General features: G+C 37.8%; 2 protein-coding genes and 1 pseudogene across 2 annotated transcripts; 1 reads left to right on the top strand and 2 right to left on the bottom strand.

Moving 5' to 3' along the window:
* Window positions 1–5,514: 5,514 nt before the first annotated feature.
* On the bottom strand, window positions 5,515–14,527 carry LOC141837961 (oxysterol-binding protein-related protein 1C-like; annotated as a pseudogene).
* Window positions 14,528–15,794: 1,267 nt separating this feature from the next.
* LOC141842401 (putative BOI-related E3 ubiquitin-protein ligase 2) lies at window positions 15,795–19,227 on the top strand. Its single transcript, XM_074730609.1, has 4 exons — window positions 15,795–15,983; window positions 16,055–16,137; window positions 16,229–16,530; window positions 18,564–19,227. Exons 1-4 carry the CDS (start codon window positions 15,910–15,912, stop codon window positions 19,083–19,085), a joined length of 981 nt encoding a protein of 326 aa, XP_074586710.1. The 5' UTR covers window positions 15,795–15,909; the 3' UTR covers window positions 19,086–19,227.
* A 2,715-nt stretch (window positions 19,228–21,942) lies between these two features.
* LOC141841323 (putative TPR repeat-containing protein At1g05150) lies at window positions 21,943–24,805 on the bottom strand. Its single transcript, XM_074729469.1, has one exon. It carries the CDS (start codon window positions 24,670–24,672, stop codon window positions 22,153–22,155), a length of 2,520 nt encoding a protein of 839 aa, XP_074585570.1. The 5' UTR covers window positions 24,673–24,805; the 3' UTR covers window positions 21,943–22,152.
* Between the last annotated feature and the right edge of the window lie 314 nt (window positions 24,806–25,119).

Genomic DNA, 25,119 nt, shown 5'->3' with positions numbered 1-25,119 from the left:
TCTCAGCTCATCTCCCCTCCTAGCAGTATAATATATCAATGAGGTCAAAGATTGTGTCAGCGTTTATGCTCTTTACCGTGCGATTTCTTAATGAAAGAATCTCCTGTCCTCTTTTCTGTCACTAGCATTTTTTTATAGTTGTTATTTCTTTTTTTTTTTTACTGCTTGCTTTCCTGCTTAATTTTCATATTGGTTCTTTATGATTTAAATTGATTGACGTTTGAAAGATTGCATTAGCAAACCATCATAAACTTTTGCGACATCTGGAGAACCACATAAACGACACGCCGGCCATGAACTGAAGGCCGGGCCGCAAAGTGCATCTCTTTTTCTTCGTGTGCTGTAGTTGTCGGAACAAATATAGCCAAATAACTGCTATCTCCTATCACAACACATCTCATCGACATGCTCTGTTTAACTTTCTTTAAAATATATTCTTTCTTTAAAGGATAAATTCAATTCATGCATAATTTAATTTGGCAGATCAACTTAAAACTTACCCTATTAATTTTTTTTGACACAAAAAGTTAGGATATTTGATGGTAATATCAAATTATAATATAATTGCATGGAAAACTAGCTTCTTAGTTAATTCTCATTATAAAAACGATTTTGGTAAAAAAAAAAAAAAGAAAAAAAGCATTTTTTTTATCATTATTATTTATGCCGAGGTTCACATGGTTCCTGAAACCGAGGATGCTTTTAGCATGGCTAGAGCCTTTATGACTTGAGGCTTAATTAAAAACGAAATCTTTCTTGGAAAATTTAGGTGTTATTCGACAATATTTCTTTGGTTACTCAAAAAGGCTTGGCTTCTTTAGGACGACTTATCTTTAATTAATAATTAATTGCCATCTAATCAACTAGGTCCACTAACCTCGAGCACTTACGCACTCGATAGACCTTCCTTTGAGCCTCGTGTAGCTCAAACTCTTCTGTGGTTTCTCGATCTTTACGTATTAAACTCGCTGTTAAAAACAACACATGCATTTTTAAAATTATATTTTGTGAAAAAAAAACAGGCCCGTGTTGGGAGAAGAAAACTCTTGAAGTATAAGTTAAAACCTAAAATTGATTAACAAATAGGAAAATAAGAGGACCACTGAGGACCACTACGTATTAGTATTAATTGTCATGGTCGTCGCTTCATTATTTTACGGTTAATGCAAGTCAATATCTACTTTTGTCTTTACAAATGTGGTGGTAGAGCACTTGCATGCATCATGAGCCTTGGTAAATGAGTGGATTAGCAAATGCATTAATTTAGCACCATGCCCACTTTGCATGTTGCCGCTAGGTCTCTTTTTCATTTTTTTTTGACTCGTCAATCAAATCAAATAATGAGGCACGGTCACTTTTACCCTCTGTTTGTAAAAATTAAATTTTCTTAATATAATTAAGTTAATTATGATAGAATAGAATTATTAAAATAGATAAAAATTAAATTTTGATGAAGCTGAGCCACGATGATCATGCGTAGCCACGAGCGATGCACGCCCGGCCGTGGGCAGACAGTCTTTCGTGTTTTTTTTTTCATCTTCGTTTTTTCACATTTTCTCTAAGCATTTAGCTTCAGTAGAGATCGATTGATGAAACAAAAACAATCAATGCATTCGATCCAGCTCAAAATTTATGTTAAATGCTCGAAATAAATTGATTTAAATAGTAAATTATTTAAAAACAATATGCTAACCACCTAAGACTTGAAAAGAGGCACAAGAAATCACAAAACACAAGAAAACAAGGCGCAATTAGGAGCGCGACAATGGAGCCAGCGTGTTAATGCGATTGGGGGTCCAAAGTTTGAGCATGTTTCCTTGCCGTTTCAACTTCCGAGAATGGAACGTGGACAGAACTGTGTATCTGCACCTTCTCGTAAACATCCAGCTTGACTACAGTGAGTGACATGTGAGATGGGGACCCTACTGTACTGAGTGTATTTAATTGTGAGATACTTTCTTTGTATACATTAAATAACAAGGGCAAAATTGAGATGGATGATTTTTTTTTATCGACATCGTCTCATTCACCACGGTTATATTTTACTTTTAGAAATTATTTTTATTTTTAATATTGATATATTAGTCAGGATTTAAACTGTTACAATATTAATATTTTGATTTTGATTAATAAATAAATATATTATGACAGTTATAAATATATTATAACAATGATTATAATTATATATTCTATAGTAGCTATGAGATTGTAGATAATTATGTAATAGTTATCATTTTATATCTACTACAATAATTAAAAAATAAAAGTGATTTTAAAAAATAAAATATACGATAACGAACGAGATGAGACATTCTTTTAATAATAAATAAAAAGATATGTCTTATCTCCTGACGTAGCATAGACGATGGATGCATGGTATTACTAACGTAATAGTCAAGAATCAATTTTAGGAAGTAATGATTTGGAATCGATCTCATCATACATTTAACACCTGTGTATTTGAATGAACCTCTCTTTATATCCGTAGGACGGTTTTAGAGAGACCATTGAGATAACCGATCTTTTTTTTTAATATATATATTTTTATTATTCTAGTTAAAAAAAGATGTCCTTTGATTTTTGTCTATTAAATAACACTTATAGAATTTGCATTCTACTAAGGGTACGCATCAATTTGATGAAAAATGTTTGATTTTAAAAAACAGGTCGGTGTATAAAACTTTCACAAATAAGACCCTTGAAGAAAGATCAAATCACGTTGAATTTATAGTTGACGGTCTTATCTTATATTGTAAAAGATGATTAGATTATTTTTTGATTCAAATCCATATCACAAAATCATAAAGTAATAATTTTACCGTTGCTGCATCAAGACTCTCCTTACAAAAATAACAGTACAATAAAAAATAATAATATATGATAATAAAAAAAAATTTATATCAACAACAAGAGCTGAATTATAGTTTTTGACTTTCTATTTATTTATTTTTTTACTTGTTATCGATCTGACCTACAAATCACAGTCAAATTATTACTTACTATTATTTTTATCATCATTATTTAAATATGATAAATTTTTTAATTATTATCATAGACTGTCATTAAATATCGCGTTATTAAATATCGTTATTAAATATCGAACTTCTCTTCTCTGGCTTGCTGCAGCTTCGTGTCAGATTGATATGTACAAGAAGCGAGGCAGAGTTGAATGTTCAAATATTAATCTGATCCCTAGTTTCTGAGAGCCAATGAAGAGAACACATGCATAACTGAAAAAGAAGAGCAGAGGAGCGAGCCTGTTGATTTGGATCGCTTTTCAATTCCTCTACCAAATTCTAAGGTTTATAGAATTATGAGAGAAGATAGAAGAGACAAGAGCAAAAGAACAAGGAGAAGAAGAAAGAGTAGTCAGTCACGCTTCTTTCTTTGCTGCTGTGCTGTGCTGTGCCTCTCTCTGTCGGCGGTTTGTGCATGCCTTTGTCTCTGTCACTGACACTAACATGGATATATGTTTATCTATCTATGGACATGGAATTTGCACTTGTTTTATTCTATTTATATGTAATGTAAAAGAATAATAGCAAAACAATTCAAAATGGATTCCATTTTAAATTATTGTTATTATTATTATTATTATTTTACCAAATTTACACCTAAATTCGTCTGAATTGTAGCAACTCATAATGTTAAGGAATGGGACATGAAATGGAAGAATTGAAGTTGAGGTTTTGAGACTGACATCGAATTTAACTTCCTGCTTCATTCTTGTCTCTCAGGTCTCGTCGCGATACGTCGCGTTGTTCATTCGAGGCTCAAGCTGTACTTCTGCATTCATATGAGATGAACTAGCAAGCAATGATCTTGTTGTCTCCGGTAGCTCCGGGAGTACGCAAACTGATATGGGTCGACACTATCTCCGTAAACGATATTGCTCCGCTACGGTGCTCAACGGATAGCAGCAACTCGTTCCCAAGATACAACGACGAATGTCTCGGAATCGTAGCACTCCAAATTTCGAGACCGACGAACTTGCTCGTAGGCTTTTTGGACTCCGAATGCACTAGATGGATGAATGCACAAGGAAGGCTTGAATCGATGAATTCGATGAGTTTTCCACCATCTGGAGGGTTCTATTTATACTAATCAAAGAGGTTTGAAGAGAGGATGTGTTCTTTGGGCTGGATCGATCTGGATCGTCCAATTTGAAGGGTTGTAACCCTTCACACAGCCCACTCGAATTTCATCCATCAGATCTGAGGGACACAACCCTCAGATCTCGCTTATTACCATCAGCCATCGGATCTGGATCCATTCACTCCGACGCTTCAGATCAAGTCTCTTCCCAAGCGGTCTGATCGTGACTCTTCGCGATCCAACGCTCCAGATCGCATTACAAGCGATCCATCACACCTCTTTGATCGACGGTTGCCATCTGCCTGCCCAATCAACAACACAGTCACCTCTACTTGCCCACGCGGATGCCACACAGGCAATGCCACGTCACATGCGCGCCCGACACGTCACCCGAGTGCCACGCAGGCACTGCAATGTCACTTGGAGCAATAAATTAAGCTCCTCAATGCTCCTCGCGACGACGCGTACGTGCAAAGTGCGCCTACAAAGCGCCCATTGCGCACATGGCGAGTGGCGGGCTCACAGGTGCGAGCACCAGCTCGCCCATGGATAGAGAGTACCTGTGCTTCTTGTGTTAACTTCATTAACACAGCAACACATATAAGGAAACATTAGCTATCGCCGGTTAACAATGTGGGACTAAAATCCCATCTTTTCCTTAATATTATTTTGGACACCACTTAGCCAATTAATTTCTTATTCACCCATAATCGATTTTGAGCAAATTAATAGTCTAGATTTATCTACGCGAAACGTAGATTTCGATTTTGAAGTCATATTAGACTTTCAACGATCGATGGCACTTTAATTTTGCCTTGCAAAATCATATCCAACAGATCTCAGTCATGTGAGAATTCATGACATTCAATTCTTAGAAACACTTGGTTATTCTAGTGTTTTTTAAAGTCTTTTTCAATAACTTGACAATTTACACAGCCATTTTTTAAGATTCAAGATTGCTGGAGAACGAAAGACGTATGCAATTGCATGGTCAAAAAGAAGCAAAGATATGCAGGAGAAAGAGATTGTACTGCTGTGTTAGTACATCTGCGATCTGTCCCTGGTATTATTGCTGCTGCTCCGGTCCCCTTCTTTTCCTTTATCTAGTCTTCAAGCTACAGTGCTTTACATGGGAGGCAAGGCGAGGAGAGAAAAAAGAGAGGCTAATGTGATGAAAAGTTGTCTAAAAGTACAATTCAAAGCATGATTCTAGAATCAATAAGAATCTTGCCAGTGTTCATCAGCCTGGATGATCTCTAGGGTTTGCAGCAGAAGTGGTCACAGCAGGAGCCAAAACTGGTAAGCTGAAGGAAATAATCAATTAGCATTGCAAAGTTTGTTTTAAAATTAGGGCTCGGAAATGTGATCCTGTCATGCATTCTGAGTTTTAAATGAGCACGTAGTTCCATAAGCAAACAGTGGACAAGAATCTCCTTTTATCTAATTTATTAATCAGTAAACTTTACTCTCAGATATGGCAGTAGAAGAACAAGAACAATGAAAAGAAAAAAGAAGATAAAAAATAAAATCAGTTTGGTCTTAAAACTTATAATTGGTCATCAATTTGATCAGTGGAGACCAAAGATATCAGGGCATTCATCCCATTTGCCCTCTTCCCTGGCTTTCCAGTAGCCACCTATGTATTTATATGTAGCACTTCCCTTATCTTTTGCAAACCACCGAGGTTTCCATCCTTCTTCCTGCATCTTTCTTGCCTGCATCGGCATAGTCACCAATAAACCACCAGAAAGAATCCAAAAGCGAGGCAAGTAATATTCGACAATTTTGTAGTTAATTTGGCAGTGATAAAAGATGTACAATGCCACTTCAACGAATCTCTTAGGGATATATACCATCAGGACAATTTGGGTAAGCTATACTCTTGCCAGAGAGATTGCTTAAGAATTGTTGTGTTGGTTTACTAATAGAAACTCAGGGAGTCAATGCCTTTTTCTTATGAATTTATGAAGCGTAATTCAAAAGAAATTATTGGATCAAAAGACCGATTAATTGTCAAGTCGACACATTTTTCATGAGCAACAAATCAAGGGTCTGAAAACCAAAAATTTGTTTGGTAAAGTAATTCATTTGGGTAAAAAAGAGAGTATTCCATGCTTAACCTGCCGTTGACGTTTTTCAAGTCTCAATTTCTCAGCATTTGCCATTTCATACTGCCCGTTCTCCAAGCACCTCTGGTCAGGCCTTAGCCTTGAATCAGTAGGTGGCAATTTTTCCTGCTCGACAGTTTAGGCAAATAAAAGAGGGAATAAATAATACATCATATGCCCACAATAAGCAACGCTCATGGATGTGAATGGACGAATGCTGCTTACCTTTAACCCAAGGGTGAGTTCATTCAGTGTTATTGCACACTGTGTGAGATTGTATCTGGTAGGAAATTTAGGCGGTCTGCTACGCTTCCACAACAAGTGTGCTTCGGACAATGGTTCGCATCCTCTACCTTTCCCTGAGCAGTTTCTATTGACATAGTACATGCTCTCATCCCATTTACCAAATAATGTTGCAACAACTCTTCCATTGCGATCCTGAACTATGCCTTGCACCTACAATAGTTACATATAGCAACTAATATTTCCGTCAATGGAAAATAACTAATTCTTCATACTTTTACTATGATAAAATGAATTTGAAAATTTGCCAGCACAGATAATCACAGAGCTCAAACATTACTGTTTGGTATTGACTTTGTTGCACTGTTAACCATTCAAATATGTGGTCAAAACAAGCATTATGTTGATATCTAGATCCTAGTACGGAATATTGGCATTACGATATCGATGGTGTTCAAACCCTCACATGAAAGTATCTTTTAAGGAAATTAACATTCCCAGAGCACTTTCCATTGATATGATCTTGTATAGCAAATTAAAGAGACATCAATATTGTTAACTGAAAATAAACATCAAACAAACAACACTTGATAAAGATATGATAGATCAAACACTCTTCAAAAAGAGGAAAAATTGTGCAGGAAGTAAATTGCCTCCATCAAAATAAGGGTTAGGAGAATTTTCAATCACCTGATGAGGGTTACAGTCTATTATCGACTGCTCCTTAAACTTTAGCTTGCATGAATATTCATGATTTCCTCGTATTCTCATAGTCCCATAATGATCACAGTAAAGTCTTCCCAATACAAGGTTGCAAATGGAAGTTGTCACCTGAAATCAAATAGTTTCAATATTCACAATGAGCCCAAAAAGAACTTCAAAAGTCATCTCATGCAAAGGCATGAACCTTGTTCCACTGAAAAACTTCTCCATCATCAAATTCAAGGGTTAGCACACCAACAGGATCCAATTGTATTGAGCGCCCCCAAAACTTGCTTTTTAAATTGCTATCTCCCCAGAATTTCCATCCTTTACCTTCACAATGACAAGCAACAATCATGGGATGGTGACTGACCTGTAAACATATCTTACATTCTCAAGACATTGTTTGGAACTAACAAAGTGTAAAAGCACTTAGATTATTTTTAAGAGCGTGATACAATATCAAAGCTTCCATGATCCCTCAAAAAGGATATGAGTTTTTGCTAACAAGGCCATAATGTTTAAGCAATCCATCAAATCTCAATACATGCTGGTATCTGGACCATGATCTATATTAACTTTCTTCTGAATATTCTGGAATGTTACAACTTACAACCATCCTCATGAATGATAGATTCAATGCACAAAATTCATTCAAATAATCTACTATGAGAGCAAGGATTCATAATGCCCTTTGGATTATGTCATGTCATCAAATTTATCCTTTCTAAGCCTGAATATTGCATGTTATGCAGACAATAAATAATGAGCATAAAAGGAGTTTACACATGATTAGGAGGCATTTATTAAGAATCTGGTTCCCAGTTACACAAGCAAATCCAATCACATGACATTGTAAATCTTGTTTAATAAGAAATACATTAGAAAAGGTTGTACCGTTGTATATCTCATCTACTATTATCAGGAAGACATTAATTTTTTACATATTCTTTGTTTTGGCGCTTCTCTAAACCTAATTAGTTTGACATTATGTTTAGATTTTACCTAATCTACCTCCTGAAATTATAGATTGACTTTCTTTGACATATCAGTTGTATTTGTATCTTAGCAAACTGCTATCAAGGTTTTAGTGTTAACAATTCCTTGATGATAATAGAATGCAAGTTACATCTGTAGGTTGTGTGAGACAATTCTTTCAAAATGATAATGTTTTTTACAAGATGGCAACTATTATGTAAACCTATAGATCGCTATACTTGTGGTTTGTTAAGAAGACCGAGACATTTATGCCACGATTGTCCCTCCATAACATGGAATAATCTCTACTAGCATGGTTGATTGTTTATATTTTAATGTCTGAACTTCATAATAGGTACTTCTTGGAACAGGTTACTCTTTGATCGATTATTTAGGAAACATCAAATAAAGACAATAAATTATAAATTGGCATCTCAATTTCCACCACAGTATATCAAATAAGAGCGATGAACACAAGAACTTATGATATAATGGTGTTCTCAGATATTAGCAAAGTATCTTTGCATATCAAAACCTTAGATTTTAAAATAGGGATGTAAGTACAATAATCACCTAGAACATAAGTGATTCTGCAATCACAAACAAAACAATCAATCTCAGGGTTTTAAATATTAAAGTTACCTTCTCTGAGAAGAACCTAAGGCCTTTATCTGGATAGTCAGCCTCATATGTTTCCCCCAGAAGTGGATTAAATGGCTTGCAGGATCTGCCATCAGTTGAAGCATATGAAGAAACAGCAAAAGCAGCAACATTAAGCATCCTCATTAGGCCATTGCCCTACAATTGCATTAGGAAATATATCAAGCAAATCAAAACTGAGCCTTATATCAAGCACTAGACATGATCACATAAATACTTAAGAGAAGCATTAACTTGGCAAGAACAATCTGAAAGCTCCAAAACAAGACTGCCTAAGAAAATCAGAGAAACAAGATTGCCTATGAAAATCAGATAAGTGATTCTCTTGGAGCCTGTTAATTCAAACTATCGTACCAAAAATTAGCACAATATTTCAGACAAGTATGCTGAAGTTTGGATGTATACAAGCAAATGTGGATTCTATATAATTCTTAGTTTTCTAGCTAATCAGGTTGATGCCATAAGCACATTAATGGATCAAACCAATCAACATGGCCAACATACATAAAGCCAAATTCATAGTCAAAGAATATTAAGATCTGTATTGTTTATTTGTAAGTACAACAGAAATGAGATAACTTCATATTTGAGAATCTATTAGTATGGCTATAGGATAGATAACTGTTTTCATATACAATGAGCTCGATATTGAATATTGATTCATAATGTTTGAATGACCCATAAAGCAACTGTTGGATCCAAATATTGGTTTGGACTCTTTTAGCTGTTTGAACAGTGTTTCAATTAAGATGCAAATAACTTCAAAAGGGAGATTTTTTCCTGCCATTAATTTTATCTAATGCAATTTCTTTAAATAAATGGAAAGTGTCTATATTTTGCTTTACTTAAAATATCTTCTTTGATCTCCTTTACCTATCTCCTTGCACCATTAATCACATACATCAAGCTATAAAATTCAGTCAGTTTAATCACCCACTTGTACCCACAATTTCTATTGATCTCGTTGAGTATATACATGATAGTTTAGATGTTTCCCACATGTCCTTCAATTGGAAGAAACTCATTTGTTCATGGATGACTATTTATTATATTTTGTACTCCCAAATAAACCTTCTCATCTCCACTGTACCTTTTGTGCCATATTGCTTCAGCTTTCCAGCACATTGGTTGACAAAGCATACTGAACTTACCTTACTGTCATCCAAGCATTCATTTTAATTCATGACAAACACAATGAAAGATGAAAAACTATAATTGGACTTGTCACCTCTTCAGCTAACAAAAAATCAAATAAATATAGTACAGAAGTCAAAGTTTTCAGAAATCTCAATATGAACAAAGAACAATCTTATTGCAGCAGTATACCCATCTACAAATGAATTTGGTCATTAAGAAAAGTAATGCAAATCACATTAAACAAAGATACATTAATTTGGTTAATAGAAACTACCTATCATTTTTAAATATTCACCTCTTTACCCCATTCAGAAGCTCGGTCAACAAGGTACGAATATTCTAAATCCTCAAAACATTTTTGCAATGAGGAAAGAGGTTCATTGAAATACACAGGAAGACAAACTTTTGTAAGATCCTTTCCAATAATATCCTTAATTATTGACCAGAGGCTCACTTCCTTTTCCTTTTCAACTGGGTCAGGCAATTTTTTCCGCCTGCTAACATGGGGATATTTTAATCCACCATACTGCATTGAAAAATCGCTGGCAGAACCGACACCATAATCATTTTGATCATCAGAATCAGATATTCGGAAGCCAGATTCTGTGCTCTTAAAAGAACCAGATGAGAGAAAATCTTGTGTATCAACATATACATTATCTTCTTCATCTGTATCTTTTTCAGCAGTATTGAGCATTTCATTGTCACAATCAGATTCACTAGCACTCCCTTCTAGAAAATATCATATTTACAAGCAATTAAGATCCACAGGAAGATAACTGACAATTGAATTATATTTGCATGACTGACATAATTCCCATAATCAAACAGGATAGGAGAAAGAAATTGCAAGCCATAATACAACAAATTGTTGATTCTGACTATTTGGTGTTGGCACACAAATAATATACAAATGTTAAGTCCTGCCAATCATAAAAAATGAGCAATCCTCCAATATCATTTGGCAAGTTTCATTGTGATCCTTTATATATATATATATATATATATATATATAATTTGCATTCAAGAGTATTTTACAAACTGACAATTAGGGCAAATTATAATATAAAACTGACTAGGAGAAACCACTGAAGAATTACATTCAATTGAGAATTGCTATGAATTTTTTATTGGTGCAGCAATTGCTCCAGCAGTCAAGGGATCAGAGAATAGGTGAATATTCAAGGAGTAAAAGAAGTCATGGCTCCCTTTATGCAGAAAGGCTAAAAAGTTGCCTAGGAACCCTTTGTACACTGGTAAAAGTTCAATAGCAGCTTGGTTAAAAATGTAAAACAATCAATTGCACTTCCTTAAACCCAGGTATAAGCTTATAGTGAGCAAGAATGATAGGATTCTCTAATACATTATAGTCTCACAGTTATTCAGTAAAATGTATTCTTAACCTTGCAATTTTACACTTGCAGATAGCTAAAACAACATGGTTAATGTTACATTTAGTTCCTGAATGAAATCCTGAACAATCAGAGGACGTCTGTATTACTGGCTTGTCGAGCAAATCTCTGCAACCTACAAGTGTAGGTGCTCTCAAATATTGAGAGAGAGAGAGAGAATAATAGAAAATCATGGTAAAAGAAGTGAGCAACCTTAAGCAAGAAGAAGAGAGTAATTCGGAATCTTTTAAAACACATCAACATATGCAACAAAAGAAAATTAATCAATGGAAGAAAGTTGAAGAAAATGGAAGCAAAAAAGAACCCTAGAAGCACAAAGATAGGGAGTGGTACACATTTGTCTTTTAAGAGAAAGGAAGGTATGCATCCTACCAAAGTGATACTGGCAACTCCTTCCAAGGTCATTAACAGCTAAGCTAATTGACACCTTCAAAGTGGCACAACTAAGTTAAAACTGCTTCAATTGGATCATTACTAGTTCCCTAAAGAAATAAAAGGAGAAACAGCATTTGCAGTTAAAATGGAAACTATTTTAACAACCTTAAGAACTTGTTTAGGATATAAGTTTAGATTTCAGGAAAACTTGAAGAATGTATCACCAAGATGCACACCATACTTATATGAGTTTATGTAGCCAACATAGCGACTTGCACAAATAAGATTTCTATAGGAAGATCTATCTATTAAACTGAAATATATTACTTTTACCACCTGGAGATGCATAAATTGCCAAGACAGAAGACAAAAAATGGTCAAAATGCACAAGCATCAAAGAAATGGTAAAATTGAAATTTCTTTACCCTTTTGATTCTCTTTTATTCTCCAATACTATTATGCATCAAAACTGGAAGAACTTACCGTCAGGATATCATGTAGTAGCAATGATAGTGCATAGATTATACAGTTATCACAATCCATCTACCATGCAACCATACCACTATATTTCTCATGTCTTGATCCATAGGCTGACCCTTTCTTTTTTGATTGCCTTTGGCTCTCATCAACATCAGTATTCTCCAAGTCAGCCTTTTCTGTCTACATAATCAATAGGTAAAAATTTTCTAAGTACATGCCAGTGCTATGCCATTATTGAAAAAACATGGTTTAGCAAAACAGCATTGTTCATAATGATTGAATAGGTAAAAATGCAATTACTTGTCATACAAGGCAAATTTGCAGAATACCAACAGGTGGTAAATAGACACAAGGATTAATATCAACTCAGAAATTCAAATTAGAAATAAAAACATAAAATAAGTGGGTTAAATTTAATAACAGTCAATAACGGAGTAGTTTTAATGTGATTTTGAAATATTCCACTTGGGGGCATGGATTATCTTGGTAAAGACATGCACATATAGAAATCTATACCAAAATATAGTTGATGGAAGCATGAATATATCAGCAAACAAATGGCATGTCCACAATTCCTACCCCCCCCCCCCCCCCCCCCCCCCCCCCCCCCCAAATGACAATTTTCACCCTTCCCTTATCAAGAGATGCACAACAGAAAATGTGTCTTTTTATACATTTTCTTATCACATGCATACACAACATAGAATGTTCTTGCAGATAGCATATTTACCTCATGCTAGCTACCTCATATGTAACAAAAAAAATTCCTTTTTGTGGCATTCACAAAGTGCTTTGATGGATTTGTTTAGATACATGAAAATTCCCAAACTGTTGTGAAACTGAGAAACTGGACTAATGTTCATGTAAACTTTCTGTATCTGGTATCCATTCAACTCAAAATTTTAATCCAAAGATCTTAACCCAAAAGTTTAAGATGCTACGAAAATATTAATACATAAATTTAAGATTTAACATCCTCTTCAAGGTCAACAAATTTAATCTCTTACTGTTATGCAAACACAAAGAGATTGCAAGCCAGGCATCAACAGTCTTCATCGCACAAACAAAACTACAATGAATGATTTAAGCAATAGACAACAGCAGCACAACAGGGGCCACAGGCCAGTGATAGAACTAATATGCATTGCTCCTTGCTGCCATCTTAATGTTTTACTTGGGAATCCATTAACACAAGAAGTTTTACTTGATAGAGACGGTTCAAATACAAGTTTAGAATTGAAAACCCTGATCATAAAGAAGTCTACAGAATCAGCTTTCTTCAGCATCAGTCAGTCAAGATACATCACGAAGATCAAAATGAGTCCTCAATTCTCTACAGAATAAGAAAAAGGACACAAATGTAACAGGCCCTTTTTATACCTCTAAATGGTGGAGGGTGTCGACCAGGAGGGTTTGCTTCTGCTTAAGTAGCTCGAGCTGCTTTTGCAGTGCAGTGAACTCACTTCTCATGATCTGTTCGCAGTCCTGTATCGCTGCCTCACTCACCTCTTCCTCTTGCAGCCTCTCACGCAACTTCTCCGTGGACACTACCGCGTTGTCGACCGGTGTCATGAGCTCACTGTTGGAAATCCTCGGAAACATATCCTTCACCGCCTGTAGTGTCTCCACCCACGCCACCCTGTCATCCCCCGTCTCCGCTCTCAAGTACAGACGCTTGGTCCCGGAGAAAATGGAGAATCTCTTATCGTCCGTTCTACTCTCCCGTATCGAGGAAACCTAAAGTAGTAAAAAAGAAGTTTATATCGACGATTTTGAAAAGAGTAAAGTAGAAAATTCGGGCTTCGACTCCCGACCTTAAGATGGATTTCGCCAATAGGCTTGCGGGGATGGTACGAGCCAATTTTATTCCGACAGGCAAGCAGCCGTGCAGACTCCTCGCCGATGACCTTGGGACCCTTCTCAGATTCCTGGCTCAGATCGATGCAATCCGGGCCTTGGATCTTGTAGTAGGACAGCACGCCGTCATGTAGCGCGAACCAGCGCGGCCGCCACCTCTTACCGTAGTTTACCCACTTGTGAAGGATCCCCACGATTCCATCTCCGACGAGGTCGTTGAGCTGGACCTCTCGGTGGTCGAGTGGCGCGTGGCGGAAGGATAGATCCGCGGATCGGGGGAGGCGGCGGTGATCGATGACGTGACTGGAAGGGCAGCGGAGGCCGTCGTTCTGGGAAGGGAGGGATTCGCGCATACAGACAGAGGAGGTGGCAGGTGGCGGAGGAGGAGGGGGCATGGCGGAAGGGGAACGCGAAAGGTGAGGAGGCCGCTGCTGCAGCGGGAGACACGGGGGCGGAAGAGGCGCAGCAGAATGGATTCATGGTCGGGAAAAAAAACATAAAGTGTGTAAAGAGAGTGGGAACGAGGCGGAGGCAGCGTCGGCAACGCGAAATCGCCACGGACACGTGTGGGCGGAGAGGTTTGTTTGGCGGCTGGTTGTTTTTTACTCCGTCCGGTTGCTTCCCTCTACAGGAATGGACAGTATTATTATATTCAAATAGGAAGGAGCTCTCAACCATTTCATTCAAACAATTTTACACTAATTTATAAAAAAATAAATTAAAAAATTATAATTAATCAAGATAAAAAATTATTATCTCTAAATAAAGTTTCGATTCTTATTTACTTCAATAAATTTATTGAGGATTTGAATATGCTCTTGAGAAATAATAGCTGACTATTTTAGAGTTGTTAATCGCTTCACTGCCTCCAGTTTCTAAACTGCCATGCACATTTCCAGAGTAAAGTTCATGGTTGCTAACACAATTTGTTCCTGCAATATCACTTGTTTCATAGGTGGTTTCACACAAAGCACTTGGAATACTATCATCCACAACAGAACCTTCAGATGATGTGCATCCATTAGAAGAACTGCAACAGCTGGTCTTTGAATCAACTTCTTATAATTCAACTCTCAGTTACTCATAGAAAGATTTATCTATGGTTGCTCATTGTGCAAGTCTTGAATCTTGACAGAAGAATAGCAAGTGAATAGAACTGCTTTCCTTGGATCTGGAGTTTTGCAATGTGTTTCATGTTGGAGAGTAGTAGTCGCTGAGTTAAAGTGTTTATATAAATAATGTTCTTATTCACTTGTTACTTTCCTATCGACCATCACACGATCATAGAAAAATATAACTTCAGAAAACTTATTGTCATAGCTTCATTATAGTGAGATAAATCAAAAAATTGCAATTGATTATGATGCAATAAATAAGACTTTCTTTTCTTGTGCAAAGGTGATTTAGTCATTCAAAAAAAATTTATTTATTTTTAAAATAAATAGATAAATAAAGGCTCTCGTGAATCCGTTAAACTCTCTAGTTGTTAGTTGTTTAATATGATAAAGTTTTGAAAAATATAGGAAAAAAATGCTAAAATGTAGAAAAAAAATACGTCGGGTAACTTAGACAAGGTGCGTGTTTTATGAATTTGAAAAGTAAATAGGGTGAGATGAAAAAAAAATTGAAAGTTAGGGGCTCCAATAGAAAATTTTGTCTTGTTTAAAAAAATTGAATCCGTGAGCCAGCAGTTTGACACGTCGTTCAACAAGAAGGCTGTTTGCTGTCTGACACCACACATCCTCGGTCATTTCCGTCCCTATTCGTCGTCTTTCCTCTTCTTTCCCCTTCTTCTTCTCTCTAATCGTCGTCGTCGTCGTCGTCGTCTTTCTTTTACTATCCAGTCGCTCCCCGTCAGGCTCATGGCCTTCTTCACCCATCACCATCTTCAACAACCGCAACCTCCGGCGCAGCAGCAGCTGGCAGTGCCCTTCAGGTACACCTTTTCCCTTCTTACCTTCCTTTCTTCCTCATCTGCAATTTCGAGGATAAACCCAAAAATTGCAGGAATTTCGTGCCGATCAATGGCCAAATCTCTGCGCCTGTCGATTTCATTCACTCCACCTTAGCTGATCCTACCCATCATTCTGGTACACATTTTCCCCTTCCCGATTGCTAGGGTTTCATTCTGGTTCATCTCGTGATAAAAAATCCGTCCTTTTCTGGGCTTTGCTTTGGCAGTCAGTCGTTTCATGGGCCTCTCCCCAGGCGCTGGGACGGAGGTGGACGGTGGATTGAACGGCTGGGAGCCCATGAGGAAGCGGATCAAGGAGCAGGATCTTCTCGAAAACTCCCAGATTTCGTCCATTGATTTCCTTCATACCGGGTCAGTATCCACCGGATTAGGCCTCTCGCTGGATGATCGAAGGATTGCGGCTTCATCTGGGGACTCACAGCTTCTACTTCTACCGACCTTCGACCAGGACATCAATCGTGAAATGCAAAGAATGGATGCAGAAATTGATCAGTTCATCAAGCTCGAGGTTAGTATGTTTTATAGCTTGCTTATATGTGTTTATTACTACTCCAATCCTAGTCGTGCGTATTCATATTCTTCTCTATTTCATAGTGTTTTTTGTGGAAGGTTTGACTGCTCACTGGAGCTTTTTTGATGGCAAAGTTTCTCGTTCATAAGATTTTGCGTGAGCCACCTTGTGTCACTTTGTTGAGTTAATGTTGTTTTCAGCGTTACAGTATCACTTGCTTTTCCAATTAGAATATATAACATAGTTCTTCTAGAAAAAGATACCTGAATTTGTGAAATTTGTATGAGTGACCGGTTTGTATCTTGAACCTGTAAACTTGTGAACTCTTGGTTCAAGATGAGTACCGGTTTTCTTATACTCTGTTGAGGAACTTACCTGTTCAAAGATACACTGGAGCTTAAGTATTATGATACCTGGGATCCTGTTAAAGAATTGTGTTCTAAATGACATTGAGATCTCTCACTACCTTAGGTCCTTCTTCAGGAAATTATTCTTAATGTGTAATGACATGATTCTATTCTTGTATATAGATGAGCACAGTTGAGATTCCAACCAAGCTATATTCAGGTTCTCATATATTTTGTTTGCCTACTAAACTTTATTTGCCTGTAATGGGATCAAAATCTTCTAGAGTTACTGACATATTGAAAATTCATTTGCTGTGCTGTTTTAATCAGTAATAAATGAAAATTTGCTTCATAAAGATTCAAGGTTTGTTGTTTATCTTTGAATGAGTGTACTTGACAATCAGATTTTTGTTGTTAAGGGCAATCCCTTTTGCTGTCTGAAGAAAGAAAACTTCTACTGCTTAATGTAATTTTGTTAGCATCTGGCAAAACCCAGATTTTTGTTGATCCAGTATTTGATTGTGAATAAGGAGTTGCAGGTTATCTTGGTGTTGATGCTTTTGATACGCCTAATTTCTCTTATTTTTGAATTACGCCTAATTTCTCTTAAATTTTAGTATTTTTTTATCTTTTCGAGTAACATCAAATGCACACCTTAGTATTCTCTTCTCTATTATTTAACATTTTGTGCATGCTGCTTCCTTTCAGACTTTTATTCATAAAGTATAGCCGGCCATATAGCAGCCAAGGGAGACACAGTCACACAAGACTCTAGAAGCCCTCTCTTCATTTCGACCACCTATTCTTGATCTTATTAATAGTATCTTCATCAATAGCCCCTTCTTATTACATAAGAGATTCAATATATCTAACAGTCTTATAGGGTTTCATTTTCACCCATTTTAATTATTCCATCAATTCTTTTGTTCTTAGAAATTACATTTCATGTTTTTTAGCTTTGTTTCTACTTATTTTATTTTTAGAATCTTTAGTTTTTAAAGTCTTTCTGCATAATTCAAATTTCAAAAGTAACCTAATTACCCAGTTCATTCATATAGTACAACTAAAATTTCTTTGGTAATATAATTTTTTATTGCGAGCAACTCTGTTTTATTTGTCTAACCTGAAAAATTGATTAGCAAAGTATAATCTTTTAGATCACCCCTTTAAACAAAATTCTGTCTGTTGCAGTTACCAAACAATGTTCATTTTTTATTGGTAGATGGCATCCTATGCTACATAAATTCTTGTGCATCCATTCCTAATTAGAGTTATTATTTTCTCTCCACAAATAGAATTTGATATGAGCTAATGCTATAGTACATATATCTGGCAACTTGCTAAGCCTGAAATAGAACAGCTCAGATGTTCAATAAGAGTTTTCTACATTCCATTTTCTCTTTATTCTGCAAACTGCGGAATTTAAGCAGCAACATCTTTAATGCCTAAAAACTGTATTATTCTCTGATGGAACTGGAATAATGAATAAGACTAATTTGTTTCCCTATTTTGTTTGTTTCTCTGCCTGTTCATATCTCACTAAAACTGTGGTGATCATTCTATGTGGCCTGTAAAGTTATCGCTCCTACTGTATCTTTTTTTTATCCAATTAGGAATACCATCTGACTTTACATTCAGAACTGACTTATAAGAATCCACTTGTACACTGGTCAAATCACATAGGGCGAGCGTCTTCGGAAATCAATAATAGAGAAGCTTCAGATGAAACAATTTCAAACCATAGCTTCCTTGGAGGAGAAGATCCGGAGGAAGGTAAGAGAGAAAGAATCAGAAATGGAAGACATAAACAAGAGGAATGCAGAGCTCGAGGAACAGTTAAAACAGTTGGCCCTGGAAGCTAGTACATGGCAGCAAAGGGCAAAATACAATGAGAGCTTGATAAATTCCCTCAAATATAATCTTGAGCAACTATATGCTCAGAGAAGAGACACGAAGGAGGGGTGTGGTGACAGCGAGGTAGATGATGCTGCCTCGTGTTGCAACGGGGATATGGGCTTGCAGTTGATGTTGAAGCAGAATAATGATGTGTTGTCTAAGATGTGCAAGGTGTGCGGCGTGAATGACATTTGCATGCTTTTATTGCCCTGCAAACACGTATGCCTCTGCAAAGAATGTGAAAGCAAGCTTACTTTCTGCCCTTCATGTCACACATCTAAATTGATTGGCATGGAGATCTATATGTGATGAAAGGCCTCTTGGAGATGCTACACACCTTGTCTGCTATTTTGTGAATACCTCCGTCCCTCAAATTAAAAGGACACTGAATGATACATGTGACGTTTATGCTCGCTTGTTGTATCCAAATGCAGTACTCTGGTTTGTGTCATTAGAGTTGAACAGCATCATTTAGCCCTTCATATCGAACTTGTGATAGAAAATTTGATGCTTTTGTTGGATTTTTTGTGTTTTTGAACTGATCGTCTGATGCAGTGTTTTAAAAGCTGGACTGGACCAGCTAATTCAATCGGCTAAATTGTGAATTGATCCCCAATCAATCTGGTCTGGTTTAGTCAGACAAAAAAATAGGATTGGCAGTCCCTCAGTTTCTCTGCTTTGTCCAGTTTTGAAAACACAACTTGAGGCCCTCACTGTCTTTCATCGTTCTGCTACTTTTCCTCGGTAAGAGTTTTAAGAGTTACATTCCTCCTTTAATGGCTCTTCTTTGTTCCTTCTAACGTGCTTTCTGTTCTGTCTTACGTTTGAATCTTTTTCAACAAATCATCATCAAAGTTGGGGTTTCCAAACTGTTTGAGATTTAGTTATCTTTCTATCTCTTATATTTTCCACTCCAATTTATTCATGTTTTCCAACTACAAAATTTAAACATATTTATGTCTCAATGTTTTTTTTTTTTGCTAATTTTATCTTACTGCAAAGGAGCAACAACATATTAAATTAGATGAACAAAAGCATAATAAAGGTGTAAATTCAGAGTTTCTGAGCAATTCCTGTTACCTAGCAACCCATTGCTCAAGTTCTTAATATATTCAAGCACGCCAGCATCTAGACTTGCTGATGGGTGTTCCTCCTGCAAGAGACATTCGTTGGCTAATCCATGATTTCATAAATGCTGCCAACTAATCACTTTTTGATGTCTAGAAAAACAGTCATGGCGATCAAAAGCAAGTTAAAAATTAGAAAACTAAAACGATTCTGAACGCATCAAACAAGGTAAATACCAGTCTTTGTTTTCCTTTTGTTCAAAATGTTTGGAGAAGTTCGTGCTTTAACTATTTGCTTATCCCAGAGAAATACAAACTGGTGATATCAAACAGGAACTGGATACCACTCCAAGAAGATATTAAACCATGATGTATCTTCATAAGAACCAATGCCATCCGACTTGCAAGTAAAGGTTAAAACATTACCATGAACAGTCCACAAAGTTGCTATGGGGAGATGAAAGAAGCACTGAAAGTAGACATGCTTAAGCACAAGTTGAAAGGAATATCCAATGCATATGATCAAACTGGAAGATTAATACATGAGTAAGCATAAAAATTGAATTTTCTAGTTGCCATGTTCATATGTTCCTTTTCTACCTGCTGACATATATAAAATATTATGTAATTTCAGACACAGATAATAAGAATGTCATAGCAAAAAGAGTATTGGAATACAAAACCAACTACCCTTAAGCCTTATCTCCAACAGGAATACATCATGCTATATCAATAACTTTTATAAAGGAAGAGTAATACTCTTTACCTACTTAATGCAACTGCTGAACTACTTGTTACACAACGCTTCCTAGCACATACATTGCTCAAAAACTATGGAGCATTAGTTTTTTCGCATGATACTTGGAAGTAGTTCTGAAGCAATTCCAGAACTCTCAGCTAGTCGCTAAAAACTGATCTCCAGGCCACCGAAGGATCATCATCATCATGTTAGTTGCAACTCTTTAAACCCTTGCATCTAATAATCAAATCTCTTAAATCACTTTTAATTATGCCAATTGCATTAATCCTCTTGCAACTTCACATTTATCTATTTAGACTCTGTCTAATTACAAAAATCATTATCTCTATGCATCCATTTTAATATTATCATCCATGTTATACTAACTTTTAAAAGTCATTTCCTACCTAATCAATATTCTAATTCATACAATATGATAGATCATAATAACAAAGAACTCTTTTTTTTTGGCACAAAGAAACATGACCACATAAAAGTCTAAAAGATACTTCCATTTCAACTGCATATTATTATATTAATGACATCATCAATATCTAATTCTTATCGAATAAAAGATTCAAAATATTTATACTCTTACATGAATTTAATTTCATTCATCTCAACTATTCTCTCTCTTGTTTTCCTATTATTAAAACTACATTAATTTTAATTCCAACTCAAACGTTGCGATTTCTCAATTTTCTCTCCAAAATGAAGCTTCAAGTTTAATCTATATTGGCACTTTTATCAATTAGCAAATATCATTGCAAATAACATACAATAAAGAAATTTATCTTGAATAAGTTCATCGGATGCAAATACAAAAGAATAGAGACTGTTACAATCCAAATAGTTGTAGCACTTATAACTATATTATCATGTCTTCTATCATACTGACATGATTAACTAGGTATTTTTTCTTCTCGAAACTATCAAAGTATATAAAACTTGGAACATTATAAAACGAACGATGAAAGTTACCAACATGAATGGGTTCATACAATGCTCACTTGTCCTAGTTGAGAGGGTGAAGATTACCTATATTTACGACCCCATCAAGATAGGTGAAACTTACACTATTGAGTCAGCAGGACTGGCTTTAGTCAAATGGATAATTGTTTAGGAATCAATCAAGGATCTATGTACAAACTGTAGAGTTAACATATGCAGAATCTGCACAAAAAAAAAATAAATAAAACAAGCAAAAATATACATCACATTTACAAGGTATCAACAAATAAAAACACAAGGTAATCAATGGGGAATCCAGAATAAGAAGAATGTAGAACAAGCAAGAATACAAAATTATGCTGTAATTAGGGCAAGGAATAATTCTGGAAGAAAGATAGGAGAGTAATGACAAACAAAAATTGCATTAGTGAACTGTCAAACATTTATAACCAAAGAATTACTAGTCTCCGTGAGCTAATAAGAAATATATACCTACCCTAAAATACACCTAATTTACAAAAGACCATAGTTGGCAGATGCAGATGCTCACAACTTAGTAGAAAATATGTAGGAACATGAGGTCAACTTGAATTACAGATTGTACAGAGATTTTACCTAGTTACGCATCAACTTGCAAGCTCGTGGAATACATATTAAAACACCTACACATATCTTTCATAGCTTCAGATTCATTTCCATACTCTTTAAACAAAAATTCTTCTTGCTTGAAATTTGACGGCACCTTCCCTTCACTGTAGCAACGGCTACACAAGCTGAACTGAAGCTTTATCTCTGTGAATCTTGATCCAATTATTGGGTACTGGCAAACAGAGCAGCTGCGTCGACCATGCCGTATTCGATCACCAGCTTCAAGCTTAATCAATGTGTCTAGGATCCCAAAACCCCAATCCGGATCGTTGAACATCTCAAGAAACTCAGAGTATGACACCATTGAAGGATCTGATTCTCCATGAACCTCCAACATGTCACTGACACCATAAGAGGGGATGTAAACAGCCCGTAGGAGCTTTATATATGTAATCGCATCACTCCTCCTGATGTTCACCCCTCCTTCATTACTAGGTCGCCATAGAAGTGAATCAAATACACCCCTCTTTCGCTTTTCAGTAGGACCGGAGCACAGAGGAGCAAGGATGGCAAAGAACATCCCCAAATCCACCCTTCCTGAACCAGTGGCGTCAAGTACAGAGAGAACCTTCTCGTTGATTGCTTTTATAGCTCCTTGGAATGTTTCAGGTTTGAGGAACTGAAGTAGCCTTTGAAGAATCACTTCCAAGGCAGCCTTCCTGATTGATTTTTCAGGTTCGCCACTACCAGAATAGGATATAGGAACATCAGTCTCATTCATTTCTTTCTTCAAGAGATCGACATCACAGCGATTAAGCCTTGCAACCCTCTGGAAAGCCCTGATATCCAACGCAACAGCCAACTCTTGCCTTAGAGTAGTCTTTCTCCCAGCCCTCTTGAACTTGGATGGCTCAATGACAAGGTATGCCCTTTCACTTTCTGTGCCACTCCCCTTGGGCTTCTTCTTCTTCTGAAGAACTTTGAGATGTGCAATCGCATCATACACCTCAATCCTTTGGGTCATTCTAAATGCTTCCTTAAGCGCCCGTTTTGCTTCATCTGATTCCCCAGCCCCCAACAATGCTACTGCCTTGTTCAACTGTGCCCGCCAGTGGTTTGGCCGCACGCTCAAAACTCTGCTGAACATCTCAGACGCCCTCGGAAATCGACCTGCATCCATGAACAGGCCGCCAAGGTTATACAGCGCGTCTACATGTCCAGGCTTCAAATCAATGGCCTTCTGGAACTCTTGAGTCGCTCTCTCGTCCTCCCCAAGGGCATGAAGGGCAGACCCTAGATCACAGTGCGCATCTGCGTAGTCCTGCCGCAGGAAAATTGCCTCCTCCAGAGCCTTCTCAGCAGCACGGTACTCTCCAACACCGAACAGTGCACTTCCGAGAAGCTTCAGAGCCCTGAAATGGGTAGGGCAAAGTATAGCAGCTTCCCGATAGTGCTCGCAGGCACCGAGAATCATGCCTTCAGCTTCCATGGCAATGCCGAGGTTGACATTGATCTGAGGCAGGATTTCAGCGGATTGGGTCCCCCCAGCCTCGGCGGCCTCCAAGGCCAGTAAAAATTCTTCTTTGGCATCAGCGTGGCGGCCAATGGCATAGAGGGCATTTCCAGCACGGAAGTGGGCGCGGGCATCAGTGGGCTTCAGTTCGCAGAGGCGGCGAAAGCTGATGAGAGACTCACGGAAAAGCTGGTGCTCGTAGAGACCCCGGCCGAGGACCATGTGGTTGTCGAAGGCTTCCTCCCTAGTCCGAGCAGCGTCAGCACGACCACGGAGGACGGTTACCTCCTTGACAAAAGTAAGGTAATCACGGCTTTTCTCGTCCCACGAGATCCGTCTCTCGGAAGAATCCGAAGGTCCGCTGATCTCCCGCGACCACCCAGCCTCGGAGAAGGAGTCGAAGTGGCTATTGTTGTTGTCATAGCTGCTGGCGCCACCAGTGGCGGCTCTCTGGAGCTGCTTAGAGCGGAGACGCTTGACAAGGATCTCGAGGTCATCGAGGATGGTCCACGAGGAATCAAACAATATGCCATGGTTCGACGAGGCCGCCCACGGAGGCGCGGCAGCGCGAGGGGGCGGGGGCTTGGGAGCGGAAGCGGAAGCGAGGAGACCATCATCGAAGAGGATGCCAGAAGCAGCGGGGGCAGTGGAGGAGGACGCCGAGGCCACAACGACGTCGGAGGCGGCACCGACGGAGTCGCTTTCTTCACCTCCCGCGTCCGCCGATAAACTCAGTCCGAGGGCGTCGAAGTCACGATCAACGTCGCCAGCACCATCATCATAAGTTCGGATGAGGCCGGGGAGGGTGAGGCCGACGTCCGGCGCGGCGATGAAGTCGGCGTAGGTGCGGAAGACCTCGTCAAGGATGGCAGAGATCTGGTCATCGCTGAACTTTACGCGGGGATTAACGGAGACCACCAGCGCCGCCATCTCCTCGCGATTCAACCCCCCATCGCCATTAACATCGAACCTTTCAAAGATCCGCCGCACCTTCTCCGCCCGCGTCCCCCGTCCTCCAACTCCTCCAGCCGGCACCATCGCTCGTCACTGAAACCCCAAATTTTGAGCTGCCTCTCCAACTCCCCTTCTCGCCCTCGCTCCCTCCCTTTTCCCGTAAAGCGAGAAGAGGATGGAGGAGAAGGACAGAGAGAGCGAGGAATGAATTGGTTCGTTTCTGGAAGAGATCCAGATTTTATTGAAGTTAATTCTTAATCCATTCTTTAAGTATTTTAAATCATGTTAGCTATAATTAATCATCTTAACAATGTTATCAAGTGGAAATTACCACCATCGTATCCTTCTCCACACCCAAACTTATATACTCATTATATTACCCGCTTCTTCATTCACGTGTTGCTGGGTCGCGTTGCAGGTAGCTTCAGTCATGAGTTGGAGGAAGGAAGGATATGAATCATGACAGCTATAATTAAAGGGTTAACAACACAGCCTACCTAAATAACGACTCCCAGTAAAAGGGCGCTGGGA

The sequence above is a fragment of the Curcuma longa genome, chromosome 11, assembly GCF_044706935.1.
Source record: "Curcuma longa cultivar G26 ecotype Majalengka, Jawa Barat chromosome 11, ITB_CL_G26_1.1, whole genome shotgun sequence".
In the NCBI taxonomy this organism is placed as follows: Eukaryota; Viridiplantae; Streptophyta; class Magnoliopsida; order Zingiberales; family Zingiberaceae; genus Curcuma; species Curcuma longa.
Note: the sequence above shows the minus strand (reverse complement) of the source record. Positions and strands in the feature narration are given on the sequence as shown.